Source organism: Falco punctatus (assembly GCF_963210335.1).
Source record: "Falco punctatus genome assembly, chromosome: 8".
In the NCBI taxonomy this organism is placed as follows: Eukaryota; Metazoa; Chordata; class Aves; order Falconiformes; family Falconidae; genus Falco; species Falco punctatus.
Window position 1 is genome coordinate 13,853,995 of NC_137588.1, and position 17,845 is coordinate 13,871,839.

General features: G+C 39.9%; 1 protein-coding gene across 4 annotated transcripts in view; it reads left to right on the plus strand.

The window, feature by feature from the left end:
- BMPR2 (bone morphogenetic protein receptor type 2) overlaps positions 1-17,845 on the plus strand; it is a 109,015-nt gene that overhangs the window by 53,736 nt on the left and 37,434 nt on the right. For all 4 annotated transcript variants that reach the window (XM_080400126.1, XM_080400129.1, XM_080400127.1 and 1 more), the window contains exon 3: positions 840-1,019. In XM_080400126.1, the coding sequence (XP_080256252.1) occupies positions 840-1,019 (180 nt within the window). The remainder of the gene's footprint in view (positions 1-839; positions 1,020-17,845) is intronic.

Genomic DNA, 17,845 nt, shown 5'->3' on the forward strand with positions numbered 1-17,845 from the left:
GGGGAAAGTGATGGTAGGGAGGGGCGAAGGGTCTTGCTGTTGCTGGAGAGGTATTTCGATTACCATTCACAGCCATTCACAGGGACTCTGCTCTTGATTACTTGGGATACAATTTAATGGAGTGTAAGGCTGAAATGAAAACTGAATGCATTTACAAGCATCCCGTGCAGTTATACATTTGATCTGGTGATCTGCCGAAAGAAGCAGTCTGCTCACCTCTGCCCCCACGTTGCCTCTTCCCTTCCAGGCATTTGTGCATAAACGTCATTAACTGCCGTTGACTGTACTTGGGAAGGAACAGTTGCTGCAGGGAGAAAGGGCCTGCATTAACTAAGAGATAAGTTGTGGTCCTGTAGAAGAGTCCAGTGATGCTAACAGTGAGGAAGGACGGAATTTTTAGAAATGATGTAAGAAGCATCAAACTATAGATGCAGTCTTGCCTAGCTCCGAGGAGGGGACTAGGTCACAGTTTCATCTAGACTGTGGGCCAAAGGGTGGTAATACTGTCCGTGGTATCAGAAATGGGGAATGGTGTACTTCTGCTTAGAAGGCTCAAGAATTCAGGTTTTATCATATTGAGGTTGACAGCTGGACACCTGATGTTAGCTTTCATTGCTGCCCATGTTTTTTCTCCTTGGCTGTGGTAAATTCTGAAAGAAATCCTTCAATTTTTGGTTTAAAAGGTGGTGGTGAAGTCAGACAAGCAAATTATGATGTGTTTTCACCCCACACACTTAATTTAGGTAATGTGTGGGTTTCTATAGGTGTATTTAATTGTCTATGCAATAGAATTAATTTTATGCCTCCTTTAAAAAGAATTAATTTGCCTCTTTCCACAGGTTGCTGGTCTCATATAGGAGACCCACAAGAGTGTCACTTTGAGGCGTGTATAGTTACAACTACCCCTTCCTTGATTCAGAATGGAACATACCGCTTCTGCTGCTGTAGTACGGACTTGTGTAATGTCAACTTCACGGAAAATTTTCCACCTCCTGACCCTACTGATACAACACCTTACAGTAAGTCAGATGTTTCCATCTCTTGTCATTTCATGGTTTAAATAATTTAGAGAAGGATCCTTCTGTCATGGTACTGTAAAATGCGAAACCTGTGACCTTACTATGTATATGCACCAGAAACGGCGAACAGAACAGAGCTTTTCCATATGAAGATTGCTTAGTGCTCTGCAATGAACAAATAAAACGCTTACAAGAGAATTGTTTGCATAGGCATCTGCTGAATGCAGACGACGTTTTCCAAAACGGTCTCTAATCTTGGGTACTTCAGTATTTGGATGCCCAGCATGAAGATCTTTAATTGGGTAGTATTTACAGCTATAGAATGCAAAAAGAATAGTTTGTGTTTAGGAGTGATACTATCTGAATTAACTTCAAGAGAGTAAAGGTACTGATGCTTTCAAAAATAGCGGTAGGATGCAGTCTTTGTAAGTAATTTTGGTCAAAATGGGGGCTTGGCATGCTAAAATAAAACAGTAGCCTTTTACTGGGAAAGTGCATGTGGTATAAATGGGTAAAAAGAGTTGACAAAGCATGGTGCCTTTTGGCTGATAATACTGTTTGTACAACCAGTAAGCAATCACCGTTCGGTGTCTGAACCTAGTGCTGTGCAATGCAGAACAGACTACTTGTCTCTGGTAATAACCATCTGACTGGGCTCCCTGAATGTGACTGGAGTTAATGCTGTGGAGGGGATTTGGGCAGGACGGGTGAGATAAATCCTTGTCCTTTTCTATCCCCCCAAATTAGGAAGACAACGTTCCTACAAAATAATCATTGCTTGTGCTTCTCCAAGGGAGAAATTACAAGCTGAATTAATCCAGTTATTGGGTGATAAGATCTTCAAATACTTCTAAAGTGGAATTTTTAATACTGAAAGATCTAGCTTGACTTGCAAAGTGTGTGTATGTGTGTGGAGGGGGATATATTAAATTTGTTACACAGCCCTTAATTCACCCAGCTGTAATTGAGTGCTGCAGCATACATTTCTACTGACTCAACTGTTTTATGTTACTGTGTCACCTTCCATTTTCATAATACGCAAATTTGGCTTTAGGCGTAAGCAAAGTAGGTTGCTGCCTAACGCAGTTGTCTGCCTGCCTTGACGAGGTTAAGAGATGGAGGTTGGCCGTTCCAGCAGTAAGGATGGCCTCATTCACCACTATGGTGGTTTTATTTGTAAAGCTCTACTACTGCTCATCCGACAGAGGTAGGGCTGCTCCTGGCACTGTAAACCCCGTACACCCACAGCACTGTGGAAGTAGAGGATGTTCTAGGAAGCTGGAAGGGTGAAAACAGAGAGAGGCTGCAGCATACTGACCCCTGCAACATTACTGACCAGGCACTGGAGTCTCCATGGTCCCTTCTTGACTCTTTTAGAACCCATTTTGGTGCTGCAAGATTTAGTTTTGCCACCTGAATGTCAAGGACAGAATTATTGCTTTGGCAGAGTTCCATTTTTATGGAACTGTTGGGAAGCTTTGAGTTCCCTGCTAGATACCTTACTTGGGCATCATATCAGCCCTGCCTTTAAAGTTGACACAATGCTTTAAAGACATTAGTAAGCTTAGCTGCAAAGGCTGTGGCAATCTATTACCGTACCTTTCAGATAATTAAATTGAACATGTCACAGTCATACAGGAAATCTTTTGCAGAAGGTTATTTCAGTATAGCCCATGAATTGTAAGAGCACCATTTCATCTATATTTTTGATAAGGTATTAAAAATGTTGTGCACTGAATAGTTCTTGGATGATGGAAAGTAAGGTGTGTGGCCTCCTAGAACTATATTTATGATCCTGTAAATTTTAAAGTAGATGTGACTGGTTTATGGTTAGTTATGTGAAGCCTGATGAATTCAGCCAACAGTTTACTAAGTCTTTGTAAATGTTTTTCTGCTGATTTCCAGTAAAATTACGCAGAATAAAAAGTTCCTAGAATAGCAAGTGGAAATTCATCTATAGTTTAAAAGCTGATGGAACCTGAAAACACTACTGATGAACCTAGTCAATTTAAAACTTCATTATTAAGGAAAATTATAGATGTTGTTTTAAAAATGTTTCCTTGCAACTGTATGAAGGATCTGTGGAAATAGCAGAAGAGTGTTAGGCCTTTGAGCTAAATCCATCCAGAAAAATAATGGAGGAATAAAACCCCTACTTTATACAATCTTTTAGTTGCAATTTTTTGTAGGATGATTAACAGTGGTGTATTGAAAGATGTAGCTAGACTATAAACAGTTCAAGAAGACTAAGAGTAAGTTATTAAGATTTTAATACATGTTAGTTAAAACAAATCACAGCAAATCTCTTAAATATTGCACTTAACTTTTATGTCATTGTTGTCTTTTAGGATGTCAAAACATGTTTGTCTTGCAACCATATCTGTGTAGTATGGAATACTATTTTTTTTTTTTTTAGTTCATATTTGGTCAGGGCATAAATATGAGAAACCCATCCTGTCTTGTAAGAAAGCTTCTATAAAAATGCAAAATGCAAATAAGGACAAACAGGTTCTTGAAGCTTTAAATTTAATCTTTACTGTTGCTTAATGTGCAGCTGATAATTTAAACCAATCATACATCTGAGTAGTCATAATATTCATCTCTCCTATCTTAAAAAAATCCAAGTAGATTTGAGTAGTGTCGGTTGCTAGTCCCTCCAGCTAGAATTTTGCAAATGCTGTAGGATGGGGTATAGTCTGGAGCCCACAGTCTGGAGGTATTGAAAATGCAAAGGCTGAGGTAGCTGTTTCCTGGTGCCAGGAGAAGTAGAGATTGGGGAATGGTCTTTATTTCAGATCTGAAGATTTTCTTGTGGAGTTTGGAACTACTGAAATGCGGTTCAAAACCAACCTCTCATCCTGAACCTAAGCTTGTACTTTGGGGGGAAAGATATACTTTCTTATGCTTTGCTGAATCACTCATTTTTCTTCCATCTTCGACTTTCACGAGAAATGGACCCAAAAAAATCCATCTTAACTTCAGTTAGTATGTGTACATACCCCTTAACCTGACCAAAAAAGGGCCAACTATGGCTTCCCAGGTAAATGTTTTGAGATGTGTATTTACTCTATTGGCTTTGTCAAATATTTATTTAGAGACTTGTTAAATATCTGCCTCTTATGTCTGTAAAATGCTTCCTAAATTCTGAGACTGTTTTGAAGACAAATTCATTAGTTATACAATAGTTCATAATGGCCATTTAAATAGAATTTAACTAGCTAAAGAGGTAAATGGTCTCCCTCATTGGTCATAGATACATTGTTGTAATGAAACATTCATGTTGAAATAACATCAAGATGAAAGCAACAAAGACATTTTTAATTTTTTTTTTTTCCTCAAGGCTGCATTTCTGGCACTGTGAATAAATTAATCTTACAGCAACTGAGTGTTAAGAATATACTTTTATATGACACGTGAGGTATTTGCATGATATATGGAAAAAATCCCTGGCATCAACAGTTGAGCATGAGTGGTACATATTGTTGCTGAAATTATGTAGGGTTTATTCCTCATAGCAACAAAAGGTGTCTGCAGGTTTTAGAGGATTTAGGAAACTTACGTAAAATAAAAGTTTTTGAGTTTTGGATATAAAGAAATTGCCTCACACAGCGACGAAGATGGAATTTTTTAATTCTGAAACGCTGATAGATGGATTTATCTTTCCAGTGTATTATCCTGGCTTTCCTTTGCCAGCCTTCTTGCTATATATATATTATAAAAATTAATAACAAAATAAATATATATATATATAAAAAAAATACATGTCTTTTAAGTGCTCACAGAATTCTGTGGAAACTTGTTGAGGAAAGCTACTATTAGAAAAGTAATTATTAATGTATGCAGCTGGATCAGGTTATTTAAGGTAGTAATAGACAGTTTTCACTTAACTATTGCTTTTGAGTGGCAGCAGTTAGACTCATGTTGCTGTGAGCCCATGGTCCAATCTGACTCCCACCGAAGTTGTGTTAGATAATGTCAGACTAATTTTGCAAAGTTGTAGCCCTGCTCCCTCTCAGTTGTTACCTTGAACTGCTTTTCTTCCAGAGAGCAGCACACGATATTAATTTATAATCTAAATGCATTTATTTCAGCTAGGTTCTGCTTGCAGTACCTGATCAGCTAGGTTTGTAGCCAGTGTTTGAGCTGGTTTTTCATTTCTGATCTGCCTAATCTAAGAAAATGCTCTGTAAATAAGCATTTTCCCTTCTTTGCGCTGTATTTTTTTCCCCAGGAGATTTGGATGTACAGCAAAGGGAAAATTACAAACCTTTGCAAGGTGGCAGATTTGAAAGATGGAGGCAGGACTGATTCACATGAGCATTAAAATTTGTACCCTTGAAATGATAGGGAGTCAGTAAGGCACATTTTGCCTTCAGTGAAGAGAATAAGGCATTATATGTTGTTGATATACCTTCACTATGCTATAAGGTAGGTGAGGAAATGTTAAGACAAAAATGAAGGGCCTTAATACCTCTTAAAAAAAAAAAGTAAGGTACTTTGAGACAGCGAAGTATTTGATGCAAGAAGATAGTACTGTGCCTCCCAGGAAGTTATTTTAGGGTGCTGTAGAAAATGAAGACTCTGAACTACTGAAAGAGATACAGATGAATGCACATGGAGATTTCTAAATACATGTCTCTGTTGAAAGAGATTATATGTGGAACAGCTAATAGAGGGGGAAAAAACATAAAGTGGGATTTTCTTGGGCATGATTATCTAAGATACTGCCATAATGATGAAATATTTTGGACTTCTGGCCAGCTGTTAGCAAATGTGTATTTTCTTGAAATTTACATTGCCTTTCTGTCTGAAATCTAATGCATGTTTAAAAGAAATTCTGGTATTATTTATTTTTTGCTGTTTATTTGGTTACAGGAAATGAGTTAACTGCAGAGGGGGTTGTGACACAGGGTGTACATTGCTACAAATAGCGATAACATTTTGGAAACGTGTGCTAATTAAGGCTATTTCTTGTGTTGTTGCAACTGGGGAAAAGGTGATAGTATTGTGGATTAATGTTGAGGAGAAAAAATAGAAATGAAACCTGTTGCAAGGAGCAAACAAAGTATTAAAGCAATGAGTGTAGAAGGCTATAGAGGAATGCGAGTCAAAGCCTTAGTTTCTGTAGAATCTGTGGAAGATTTTGCGAGTCACCCAAGATAACTGGTAATGCTTGTTGAGTAACTTCTGTTCAGTGATTCTCATTAGAAATGGATCCATCAGAAGAAGCAGACTCTTTTAAAGATTGCTGGTAGCAGCACTTTAACATCTAAGACATCATAGCCTCCTGAGATTAAACTTGCATCTTTACTGAATTTAAAAGTGAAGCTTTGATGTGCAATTGGAGTCTGAATATGAAATGTTAGCTGTGAAGGCAAAGCCTGCTTAGGCAGAAAACTGTACATAGAATTTTTTTCTCTTACGGAAACATTTAATCAGGAAGATGAAGTTGGAGTGTTTTACTTGCACTGAGATTGAAATGTTTTGAAAATGTTTGGAAATGGTTTAAAATTTCTGTTATGTACCAAACCCACAAAATGCTAAAAACTGTGTTAAATAAAACAACAACAGACATGTTTATTTGAAAAAGAAGAAACATTTAAAATATTATTTTTACAAAAAAACCCTCACCCTTGTTTTTTTATGAGTGCATTCCTTATTGTTTTGTCAAACTGCTGTTTGGAGTGCGTTTGATAGGAGAGCTGTACCAGGTAGCTGCAGAGCTGTGCCGACAGGAATTAGCACTGTGTTATGACCTGGAGGTCTGAGAGCAAGGACCTTTGCAAAGTTACATTAAAAATCTGTTGGAATCTGAAAAAAGAGCTTTTTGGATGCAAGGTAGGATCTTATCTTTATCCTGACTTTGCAATAGTGTATTTGGGAAGTGTGAGGGCTATAACTGTGCTTTGTTTCCAGAGGCCTAAAAATATTTTACTTGAGAGTCTTAGAGATGTCAGTTTTTCAAGTAGATATGAACATAACTTTTAGCTTATTCGTTTGATATAATTGTCTGATCTGCAGTTTTGTCATCTTTGAAGCATCCTGCATATTTCTAGTACTACACAGCAAAAATTTTATTTGAGTTTAAGGTCTAGAATGGAGATGGGAAACATCCGTTTTCTGAAATAGTCATTTTTTCCACCTCCAATAATGGTGAAAACATACGTTTTAAGCCAACTAGTATCTGTAAATACAGGTGGCTCACAGTTCTTGTATCATGTGCAGTTCTTGAGGCTCTAATTTGCATCTCTGCTGGAAATTAGTTGCTTATAGTTAGTATGTTTTATGCACTTCTATGAGTTTAAAGATCTGCAAATATCTTTGGGTAATGCAAATACAGTAAATATATTTTTTCCATTTACTGGGAATGCTGAGGATTGTCTGACTTTCATATTGTTGCATAATAAATTCAATGCTATAATTAGCAGAGATCTGTTGTGACAATGTACATTGGGGCTTTATTGTGAATACCTTATAGACATAAGGCAAAAGTAGGTAAGGCTGCTAAGAATGGGACTCTTTCAGAATGCATTAGTGGAAAATTGGACTGTAAATAAAAAAGGTAGTAGATAAGGAATTGTTTTGCCCATCTCAATGCAAAAAGAGGAACTGACGAGAATGCCATACTTTTTATGTCTTTTTTTAGATGCTGCAATGTGTAATGTAATACATATATACAATGTATACAATATCAACATTATTCTAAACAAATCCTATGATGCTATTTAACAACCCAAATAATTTGAGAAATAGGTAGGAGCTCTCCGGAAGGCAGAATGACATATCAGTACACTTTCTGGGAATATTCTAGATCGACAGGCTTTCTGATGTAGTAGTAGTAATAGGCTTCTAATAACTATTCCACCCACTCCAAAAATTTAAAACTGGGTGCTGTTTATCTTAACACTTCAGAGCAAGTTTAGCGGAGATACTGTACATTGTAGTCATTACCAAGCAAAAGTAAAACACTATTTATGTTTTGTGAATGTTCCACTTGTCTTCCCTGTGCTTTTTCAGACAACATTTATTTTCACATCGGATTTGTTGCTATCCCCTTCTTCCTGCCTTGTCATGCTAGAGGCTTCTTGCAGTGAGCAGGGGTGGCCGCAGTGGCTGTGCACAGGCTCCTCTGCTGCTGCAGCTCCTGGCAGAGGGCATTAGCTTCAGAATGCTACAGCTGTATCTTCCTGGGCATTCCTTATATTTGATTTTTACCATGGTTCTACTCTGGTTTTCTTTAACAATGTTGAAATGCATGGAGTTAAGATCAAAAGGAACAAGTACGCTGCAAAGTTCAGTTATAAAGCACTGCTAGGTGCTGCCAGCTGCTACTAATAAATTCTCGCCCCCACCCTGTCACCGGTTTTGCCTGTACCCAGGATGGCAGTGGTGACAAGGGTCTTTGTCTGCGGACTGCTGACCTGGTAAGGGGCAGACGTGGGACTGGAACTGTTAAGCACAAAACGGATAAACTTACAGATACTGGGTATTGACTGTTCAGTACTATTAAGCTCATCTGTGCAGAATAGTGTTTAGAACATGGGAAATCTTTCATGTCTTTTTCTTGCTCCTTAATTAGACGTTTTCAATAAGCCTCATTTGTTTCTATCCTGTGTGCTAAGCTTGCTGAGAAAAACCTGGTCCCTGTATCGTGGTTTTGCCGAATACATTTTACCCTCTTGATTTTGAAACTGATATGACTTAGAAGTAGAGCTTTAGGTTCTTAGCATTTGACAGACACTCAGAATAGCCCCCTGTTAGCCCAGCTGCTTTGCAGTCGTACCCGAGTTGCTTCCATAGCTCAGCACGATGGAACTCAGGCTCCTCAGAGGAGACGGGGAGCCCAGACAGGTGATTAAAAGATGTTGGTACTTCAGAGTTGGTCATTAATCACTGTTCCTTTTTGAGCCTTTTTCAATAGATTTTTTTCTTTGTCTGGAAAACATTGTGATTGTGAAAACCCAACACGTTACTTAACTTTGATTTCTGGCTCCTTTCTTTATAATATGGCATACAGCGCTTCTTCAGAGAGGATGCTGTCTGGAGGTAAACCACTAATGGTATTTCAGTTTGGCACAATCTTAGGAGCTGTAGGTAAATGAAGCGTTTGGTTTTTAATAACGTGATAAGTTGTTTCTAAGAACTCTTGAATTACTTTTAGACAAAAGGTTTTGTCCGTTAGATGTGGGATGGCTCCCAGGGAGGCTGGGGGCAAAGAGCCGCACGCCTCCAGGCCAGGGAGCAGAAGCTGCGGGGCAGCCCCACACTGGGTCGGCTCTTGGCTTGCAGGCACTGCAGTCAAAGCCTGGACTCAGGACTGTCTCTGCTTATCTTTGTACATATACACTAAATGATTGTTCTTTATGTGATTTGGTTTCCTCTTACTGCTTTCACAGCTGTGCTGTTGTAGCATCTTGTATTGGGAGTACAAAAACGGTTAGGAGATGTACTTGATATAAGCTATCGTTTGTCTCCTTCCAGCATGAGACAAAATCGCTGCATGTGGATGGATACTGGGGATCAGGGTTTTAAATTTGTTTTCCTTACAAAGAAAGCTTATGTCCTTTTTATTAATAAAGTCAATGGCAAATTTAAGTAATTGCCTCAGGTGTTTGAATTGTGAACCTCTGACTAACTCCGGAATTTTGAATGTGAAGTTTCATAACTGGGTATCTAGCTCCTGACATGTCATCCTGGCTATGGATACCTCCGTTATTTCTGAAGACCTGAGCTGTTGGGGCTGTTCTGAAGTCACAGAGATCTGAGGTGATCTTTGCGTTTTCTGGCTAACGGAAACCATGTGCTTGAAAACAAAGAGTTCATGGAGCATTCAGGGCAACCACTGCAGACAGGGAAGCATCACGTCAGTGTGCTCCTGCTCATGTTACTCTTGATTATACACCAGTTGCAGGTGTTTTCAAAACTGTTGCTTTCGAGACCAAGTAACTCCTACTGTTGCTGTCCAAATAGGAGATGATGACAGCATATTCACTAAAAGCCTGATGAAGATTTGCATGAATGTAATTGTACTATTGAAAGGCCTTCAAGCAGAGATTTGAGTTGATACCAAAAGTTGATTTATAACCCAGAAAGCTTACTGTTGTTAATAGGGGAGACTAAAGTGAGGGGGATTCTTGCAGATGTTATAAAGAAACTTACATGAAATATAAGAGTAGAGTTCCTCAGTCCATAACTACTTCTGTGTACCTGTACCAAGTCTTTCTTCATGTCTTTTCATCTTAGCTTGATGTTTTTGTGGTGTTCCCACTCTTCCCAGTCACGTTGCAGTTTTGTTCCCTTTCCATGATAGGTTTGGCAATGTTCCCTCCTTATGCATTGAACAGCTGTCGTTGATGTATACCATTCATCAGTATTATTATTATTCTCACTGTTTTGTATTTAATAAATAAAATGACCAGTGCTGTGTTGCTGTGGATGTTAATACCTAAACATTGGAGCTGGGAGACTTGAGTTTTGTGTGAGACTTTCCCTTTTTGCAGTTCTGATTAGAATTGGATTTGTGATAGGAAATCAGAGTTTTAATGCCAGCTGTTAGAAATCTGCAGTGGGTTTTTTGGGGGGTTATTTTAGCTTCTGTGCTTTCAATATCAGGAAAAGTATGGATCTTTCTAAATATTGAACATAATCAGATTTATGTAGACAGTACATACATTTCTTTCTCAGAAGTCTGATTATCAGTGTTTTATTTTGGCATATGAAGATATTTATTCTATAACACAATTGATAATTTGAAAGAAATAAGTATGTTCATTAGTCTTAAAATCTGACTTACATGAGTTTTACCTTATTTCAGTTAATTTGCATAGTATACTTCCATACAAAATTGGTTCATGGAAGAACATTGGTATACAGATACGTCTAAAGGGGAGAAACTAGGAATTCAGCCTCTAAGGGCAACAAAACATGTTGAAAGAGGGAAGTGTGAAGACTTTCTATTGTCTTAGCTTTTTTTTCTCTTGTTTCAGAGTAGAAAGAGAGATTTGATGTTTTGAGAGGTCTGAGGAAGGACTTCTTTTTCTAAGACATCTGATACCCACTTGCATTGAGACTGAGTAGGAGTTTGTGATGCAATTTTAAATTCCTTTGAAGGTTCCGGTGAGGTGGATTCAGAGTTTCAGCACAACAGTTCTGTGCATTTATTTTGAAATTTGAGCCTATGAAATATTGTGTATGTGTTTCTTGGCATCAGGCCAATTATTTCCTAACAATTTCTGAAGCATCTGTGGTATCACTCTCTACAGTTACCTGAAAGGAGGTTGTAGTGAGGTGAGTCTGCTCTCAAGTAGCGAGTGATAGGACAAGAGGAGATGGCCTACAAGTTGCACCAGGGAAGGTTTAGATTGGATATTTGGAAAGATTTCTTCACCATAAGGGTTGTCAAGCACTGGAACAGGTTGCCCAGGAAAGTGACTGAGTCACCATCCCTGGAGGTATTTAAAAGATGTGTAGATGTGGCGCTTAGGGACGTGGTTTAGTGGTGGGCTGCATTTTAGTGGCAGCTTTGATAATCTTAAAGGTCTTTTCCAACCTAAATGGTTCTATGACATCAGACAGCTTTTGGCTTTGGCCTGGATTTTTATGTTCCTTTAGACTGACAGCATGAGGCTCGTTTAGAAATGCTTACAGGCCTGTAAATACTTCCTTAGAGTAGCAAAAAATCCCTTGTTACAGACATTCAAATTGACTGCAGGGGTAAGGTGTCCTTGCATTCTGTATAAAAGCACTTCCCACTTTTCTAACACTTGGACAGGAAATATGAGTGGTGGAGCTATAGCAGTGAAAGTGATTTTTTTTTTTTCCTATGCCAAATCAAAATATTATGATTTATCTTTGATTGATGGTTCAGAGCCCTGTCTATCGATCTCTTCACAAACTGGATGTGTGTATCTGAAGGAATACACGGCTTATTGGATGCTCTACGCAGTTGGATCATCTATATGGAGCCATTAAGACCATTGTTGCTTGGTTGTAGTTCTGTTTCACTAATTAAAGCATTAACTCGCTCTAAAAGTAGCGATGTGGGACACAGAAATAGAACTTAAAATAGAAATAGAACTTAAAATAGAAATAGAATTTAAACCTCAATGAATTAGTACAGATGTTATAAAGCACAAGTACAGTTTTTGTATACATGTCCCTTTGACATGGGAAGTTCTACTGTTTAGAAAAAAAACAAAACAACTAACACACGCACAAAACCCCAAAAGAATTAACACCCCAACCCTCCCCACCCCCCCAACAAAAACCCAAACACAGTAACCCGAAAGGGTGGAGAAAATACCCACATTCTCACCAACATGAACTCCTGAAAGGTAGACATCGAAAATGCAGTGCATACAAATGGATTATATTCTAACTGCTGTTCTGTTCTCCTCCATTTCTGTTCTCTGAGGATATAATTGCAGTGAGTAAGGCAAAACAGGTGATGCTAGCTGAGCCACAGTGAATTACACTTGGCAGTGTTTGTCCTTTGAATGCAGGTCCAGACACTGATGGGAAAGCAGAGAAAACTTGGTGAAAACTTATTGTGAAATAAAGCATAGGAAACTACTAGAAGTCAGTGACAGATGAACATACAGAAAATATTTAAAATGGTCTTTGAAAAAGATTTTTAATGACCCTGAAGACTAACTTGAGCCTCTTTGCTTTCATCACCACTGTCAGCAGATCATTCATGCACTTGTTAGCCGTGCAGATGAAGCTGGGAAGTGTTCCCCACCACACGTAGGGTTGGGAGAGCGGAGCGCTGCACACACCTACGTTAGGCACTCCCAGCTGCGGAGCCATTCATAGCATCTTCAGAGCAAACTAAAAATGTGTGTGGGTGAAATAAATATGGCCTGTAAACCAAAAGCATTACACATCTCCCGAGTACTGTGCCAGGAGCTCGGGAAGAGATGCTGTCCATGGGGCTCACAGCTCTTGCAAACAGTGCTTGGACAGGCACACTGGCAATGAGGGAGTGCTGAGAAGGATGTGAGCTAACCCTGCTCAGCTTTGGAGGGTTCAACAGGAGACAAATTCTGTCCAGCACTAAGAGAATAGTTAGTGTGTAATGGCAGTGGGAGAGAGAGCATCAAGGGAAAGATTTTAAACTAATTTGAGATTTCAACTGCATAGCTCAGGTATGCTAACATTATTGTTCCTGGTTTTATACAGATCAGTTAATGGGTTTATTTTTTTGAAATTATCGTTTTAGTTTGAACAGGAAACATCAAGCTGTACTGTGGGGGCAAACTTTATTCATAATAGTCTTAGGGTATTAAGATACCTGTTATGAAGACAGTAATAATGAAGTTTTGCTGATGGGGAAAACTCATTAATTGTGAATCCTCAATTTCACTGAATATTCCAGAATAGAACAAGTGAAATAAGGTGCCCAAGATACCAGTCTGAATAGCTTCTCCCAACTCTGCTGAACTTCATTCTACACTGAGCTAGTGTATATAGCATTATAACCAGTAGTAGACTGCACAGAGCAGGGAGTGGAGGTGAGCACTGTCCTGCATTTAGAAAGACTCTGGCTGCACGGTCACCACGTTATATTTGCTGTGGAACAGAAGTTTGCTATGTGTGGGGGAGTACAGCGCTAAATATTTAATTAGCTGAGGTCATATGTCACCTAAGTGTTCATCAAAGACATGTTCATTTTATGCCTGCACACTCTTACATACTAACTTATGAGTTGGTAAGTGGGCATAAACTGGTAAATTCTGAGATTTTTCTAGTATTGAAATGATCACTTTTAGTCATTTACAGTTTTTGCTTAAGCGGGACCTGACAAATAGCCTAGCACAGTCAGTGCCACAGTGATGCCCGAAGCATGTCATGAATTTCTTCACAGTGTTAATGTATTTGTAATCATTGTAATGGGTTATGTCAGTAGCAGTGTCTTATTCCCAAGAGTGCAATTGGGGTGGTGCAGGCCTGTGTTATGATAGAGCCCTTGAGATGAGATCGGAAGGCAGGCTTTTTCATTCATTCTAGATTGCTGTAAACTGAAATAGCTACCAGGTGGGTGCTGTCAGCAGCAATTTTTTGCTTCTGGAGAAGAAAATCCGTATTTGCAAATGCCTTTTAAAGTTTGAATATTGGCTTACAGCTGTAATGTGGCTATATTTTAATTGTGCAGTAGAAATGTGCTCAAGTATTTGACAACTTGCTACATTATTTGTGGTCAACTGGGCTCTTGACAGACCTTTCCTGCATTTGAAATCTTACAGCAAAGGGAAGTTTAGGAAGAAAAATAACAAGTGTATTTTGTAAGTATAATAGAAATCATAGGACACTTGGATTTCCTTTTTGAAAGGATAGATTGGGAAACAGAACTCGTCTCAATAATAGAACGGTACCTGCTCGGAGGCATAACTGGTGTGATTACCTGCAAATTGTTAGAAAAGATAAGCAAAGAAAACAAACAAAACCCCCCAACCACCAAACTGTAGTGCAGGCTGAAAGTGTAAAGTTGATTGGTGTTTTCCCTTTCAGTTGGCAATCGTAAATCCTCATTTTTGTCCTGATTATGCATTTTCAGTTTAATAAAACTTACAGAATTGCATCTTCTTAAGCGTGATTTCTTGTAAGAGTAGCATGAGAACAATGGGCAAAAATATGCAGAAGACTAATGGTTGGGGGTGTCTTAAATGTTGGGTGACCAAACAAGTATGTATTAAAAGTGGGCAAGTTTCACAGTGTCTTCACTGAATCTAGGAATGCTTTAATGGTGTCCATTTGGGAACAAGAAGAGTCATTTGAAAACCTTGGCTATGACTGCTTGTATTTTGTGATGTGTTAAAGCAGGAACACCTGTCAGGAAGGAGTCAGTCTCAAGTTTAATTTTATTTTGTTGTTTCACAAAAAGAGTTTCTATTTGTTTAGTGGGACTTGGGGGTTTTGCCATTCATTTAACAGGATTTAATGGTACACTCAGAATTTAAGTAAATCAGATTGACAGAAGCCTTCTTGGTATTCATTTTTTAAAAGATTGCTTTTCCCATTCTAAGTTCTACAGTATTTGTGTAAATAAGTGTCTTGTGAAGATAAAAATCTCAGTCTGTAGTTTAATTGTACAGCGTTATTAAATCAGCTGAAACCACTACTTGGACTGTGACAACTTCAGGGACTGATCTAAGAAAATTTTTCATTACATTGAAAATATGTTTCAAGTAGAACAATTACAGAAGCTGTATCATTTAATATGTAAAAGTTTTATTCAGTCTGTGAAATCTAGCAATCATGCAGATTCCAACATTGTTAGCAAATCAGTTCCATAGGATTATGAAATATCTCCCTGTGACCTATTCAGATTTGTGTTGAAATATTTATTCATGGTTTGAAACAAGTTTGTTACTGTAGGGCAGACAGAACGTGTTATACAAGTGAAGTCAGCTGTATTTTTCATATACCCACGGCGTAACACAAATTGATAGCTTTGATACCAGCCTTTGTACTTGATTGATGTATATTTGTTTTGGCAGGGGTGTTGCCTTAGATATTGTCCTTCCTCCCCTCCCACGGTCTCTCCCGTTGGCTTTTGTACCCAGTTCCCTGCTCAGCATAACCACAGTGGTACAGCGCAGCTGTCGAGGCACCGCTGGGCTGGAGCAGGCACCTGGGAGTAGGAGGCAAGGGATGCCTCAGCTGGCACTTGTGCTGCGAGAAATGAACATCAAACGATGTCTGTATTTCATCTGAAATCAAGTACTTGGATCTGTAGAAGGATTTTGCATAAGTGCAAACTAAGGATTGCTATTTATCATTATTGCCTTTTTCATCTTCATGTTATTTTAACATAATCAGAATAATCATTGAAGTTAGCGAAGGTACTGTTGTTTTCCCATTATATAACTGGCTAAGGTAAAGCACAAAGCAACAAAGTAACCTACCTAAGATCAGGCTATTCTGTATCAGAGCCAGAAACAGAACCCAAATTTCTCTTTGCTTTGTATTTCAAATTCTGGAAATTTTTTCTTTCCTTTAGGGAAAAAAAAAAGGCATTTACACATATCTAATGTATGCAGTCGTGTGCCCTCATACAAGATACAGTTATCTATCTGAAGAAGGTCACTCCAGCTGATGCCTTGGAAACAGAAGCTGCATGTCGGTGGAGATTATTGATCTTGCTGGGGTCCTCCTGAGGTTAAAGCCTTTATCTCCTCACTGGGTTGTTCTCACTGTTTCAGCTTCTACCCTGCTGAGTGCTGGCCATGCCTCTGTCTCCTCCTGACTGCTCTGTTGGGCTTGTCAGGTTTCTGCAGCCTTTTCTGTCCTTAATTTCCTTCTGCTCAAGGATGTCCCCAAACAGCTGCATCTCATATCTGTGAAGCATCTTTGAGAAGCAGATTCTTCTGCCCAGAAGCCAGCTGAATCTCCATTTAAGCAGGGATAGGGTTAGAGGGAAATAGCCCCTGCTAAAGCCTCTCAGCCGGGGAGGAAAGACAGCTCTCAGCAGGAACAAGGAGAGGTTCAGCTGCTCTGCTGGCCACCTCTGCTCACCGACACGGACACGGGATTGCAGCAGAGAGAGAGCGGCGTCTTCAGTGATGACCCGGTGCTGGATGGGAGCTGAGTGAGGAGAGGGAGTGAGAGGGACTGAGAGCTGCTGATGCTGACTGAATGAGAGTGCCTAAGGGAGAAGAAGGGAAGATACTGCTTGCTGTGTTCCTCAGGGACCCTGGTGCGAGATAGGAGGGGGATTTTTGGCTGACCTCAGCTTCCTGCTTTTTGCTTCATCACTCAGTTCCTTCCAACAGTAATTTCATCTGGGAAATACCTGGTAAGGCAAAGTACAGTGTTAGAGGGTGGAGAAATGTAACGATTGCCATTACCTTAAAGTTACAAAAGTCTTAAAATATTTTTTAAGTCCTAAAAAGAGAATCTGGTAAAAGTTAGAAATTATGTGGCCATGTAGAGAAGATGATTGGGGAAAATGGGAATGAGGGAGGATTAATGGGAAAACCGGACATGTGCTTTCATGTTAGACTTTGTCCTTCTAAATCATAGAATCATTTAGGTTTGGAAAAGTCCAGCTGTTAACCCAGGACTGCCAAGTCCATCACTAAACCATGTCCCCAGGCACTGCATATATGTGTTTTTTAAACACTTCCAAGGGTGATGATTCCACCACCTCCCTGGGCAGCTGTTCCAATGCTTGACCACCCTTTCAGTGAAGGTTTTTTTCCTGATATCCAATCTAAACCTCCCCTGGTGCAACTTGAGGCCGTTTCCCCTTGCCCTGTTGCTTGTTATCTGGGAGAAGAGACCGACCCCCACCTGCCTACAGCCTCCTGTCAGGTAGTTGGAGAGAGCAGTAAGGTCCCCCCGAGTCTTCTCCTCTCCAGGCTAAGCAGCCCCAGTTCCCTCAGATGTTCCTCATAACACTTTTGCTCCAGCCCCTTCCCCAGCTTCATTGCCTGTCTCTGGACACGCTCCAGCACCTCTGTGTCTTTGGTGAGGGGCCCAAAACTGAACACAGTATTTGAGGTGCGGCCTCACCAGTGCCCAGTGCAGGGGGACAGTCACTGCCCTGGCCCTGCTGGCCACACTGTTTCTTGTACAAGCCAGGATGCTGCTGGGCTTCTTGGCCACCTGGGCACACTGCTGGCTCACGTCACCCAGCACCCCCAGGCCCTTTCCCACCAGGCAGCTTCCCAGCCGCTCTGCCCCAGGCCTGCAGCGCTGCGTGGGGCTGGTGTGAGCCCAGCGCAAAACCTGGCAGCTCTCCCTGTTGAGCCTCGTGCAGCTGGCCTTGGCCCGTCGGTCCGGCCTGTCCAGATCCCCCTGCAGAGCCTTCCTGCCCTCCAGCA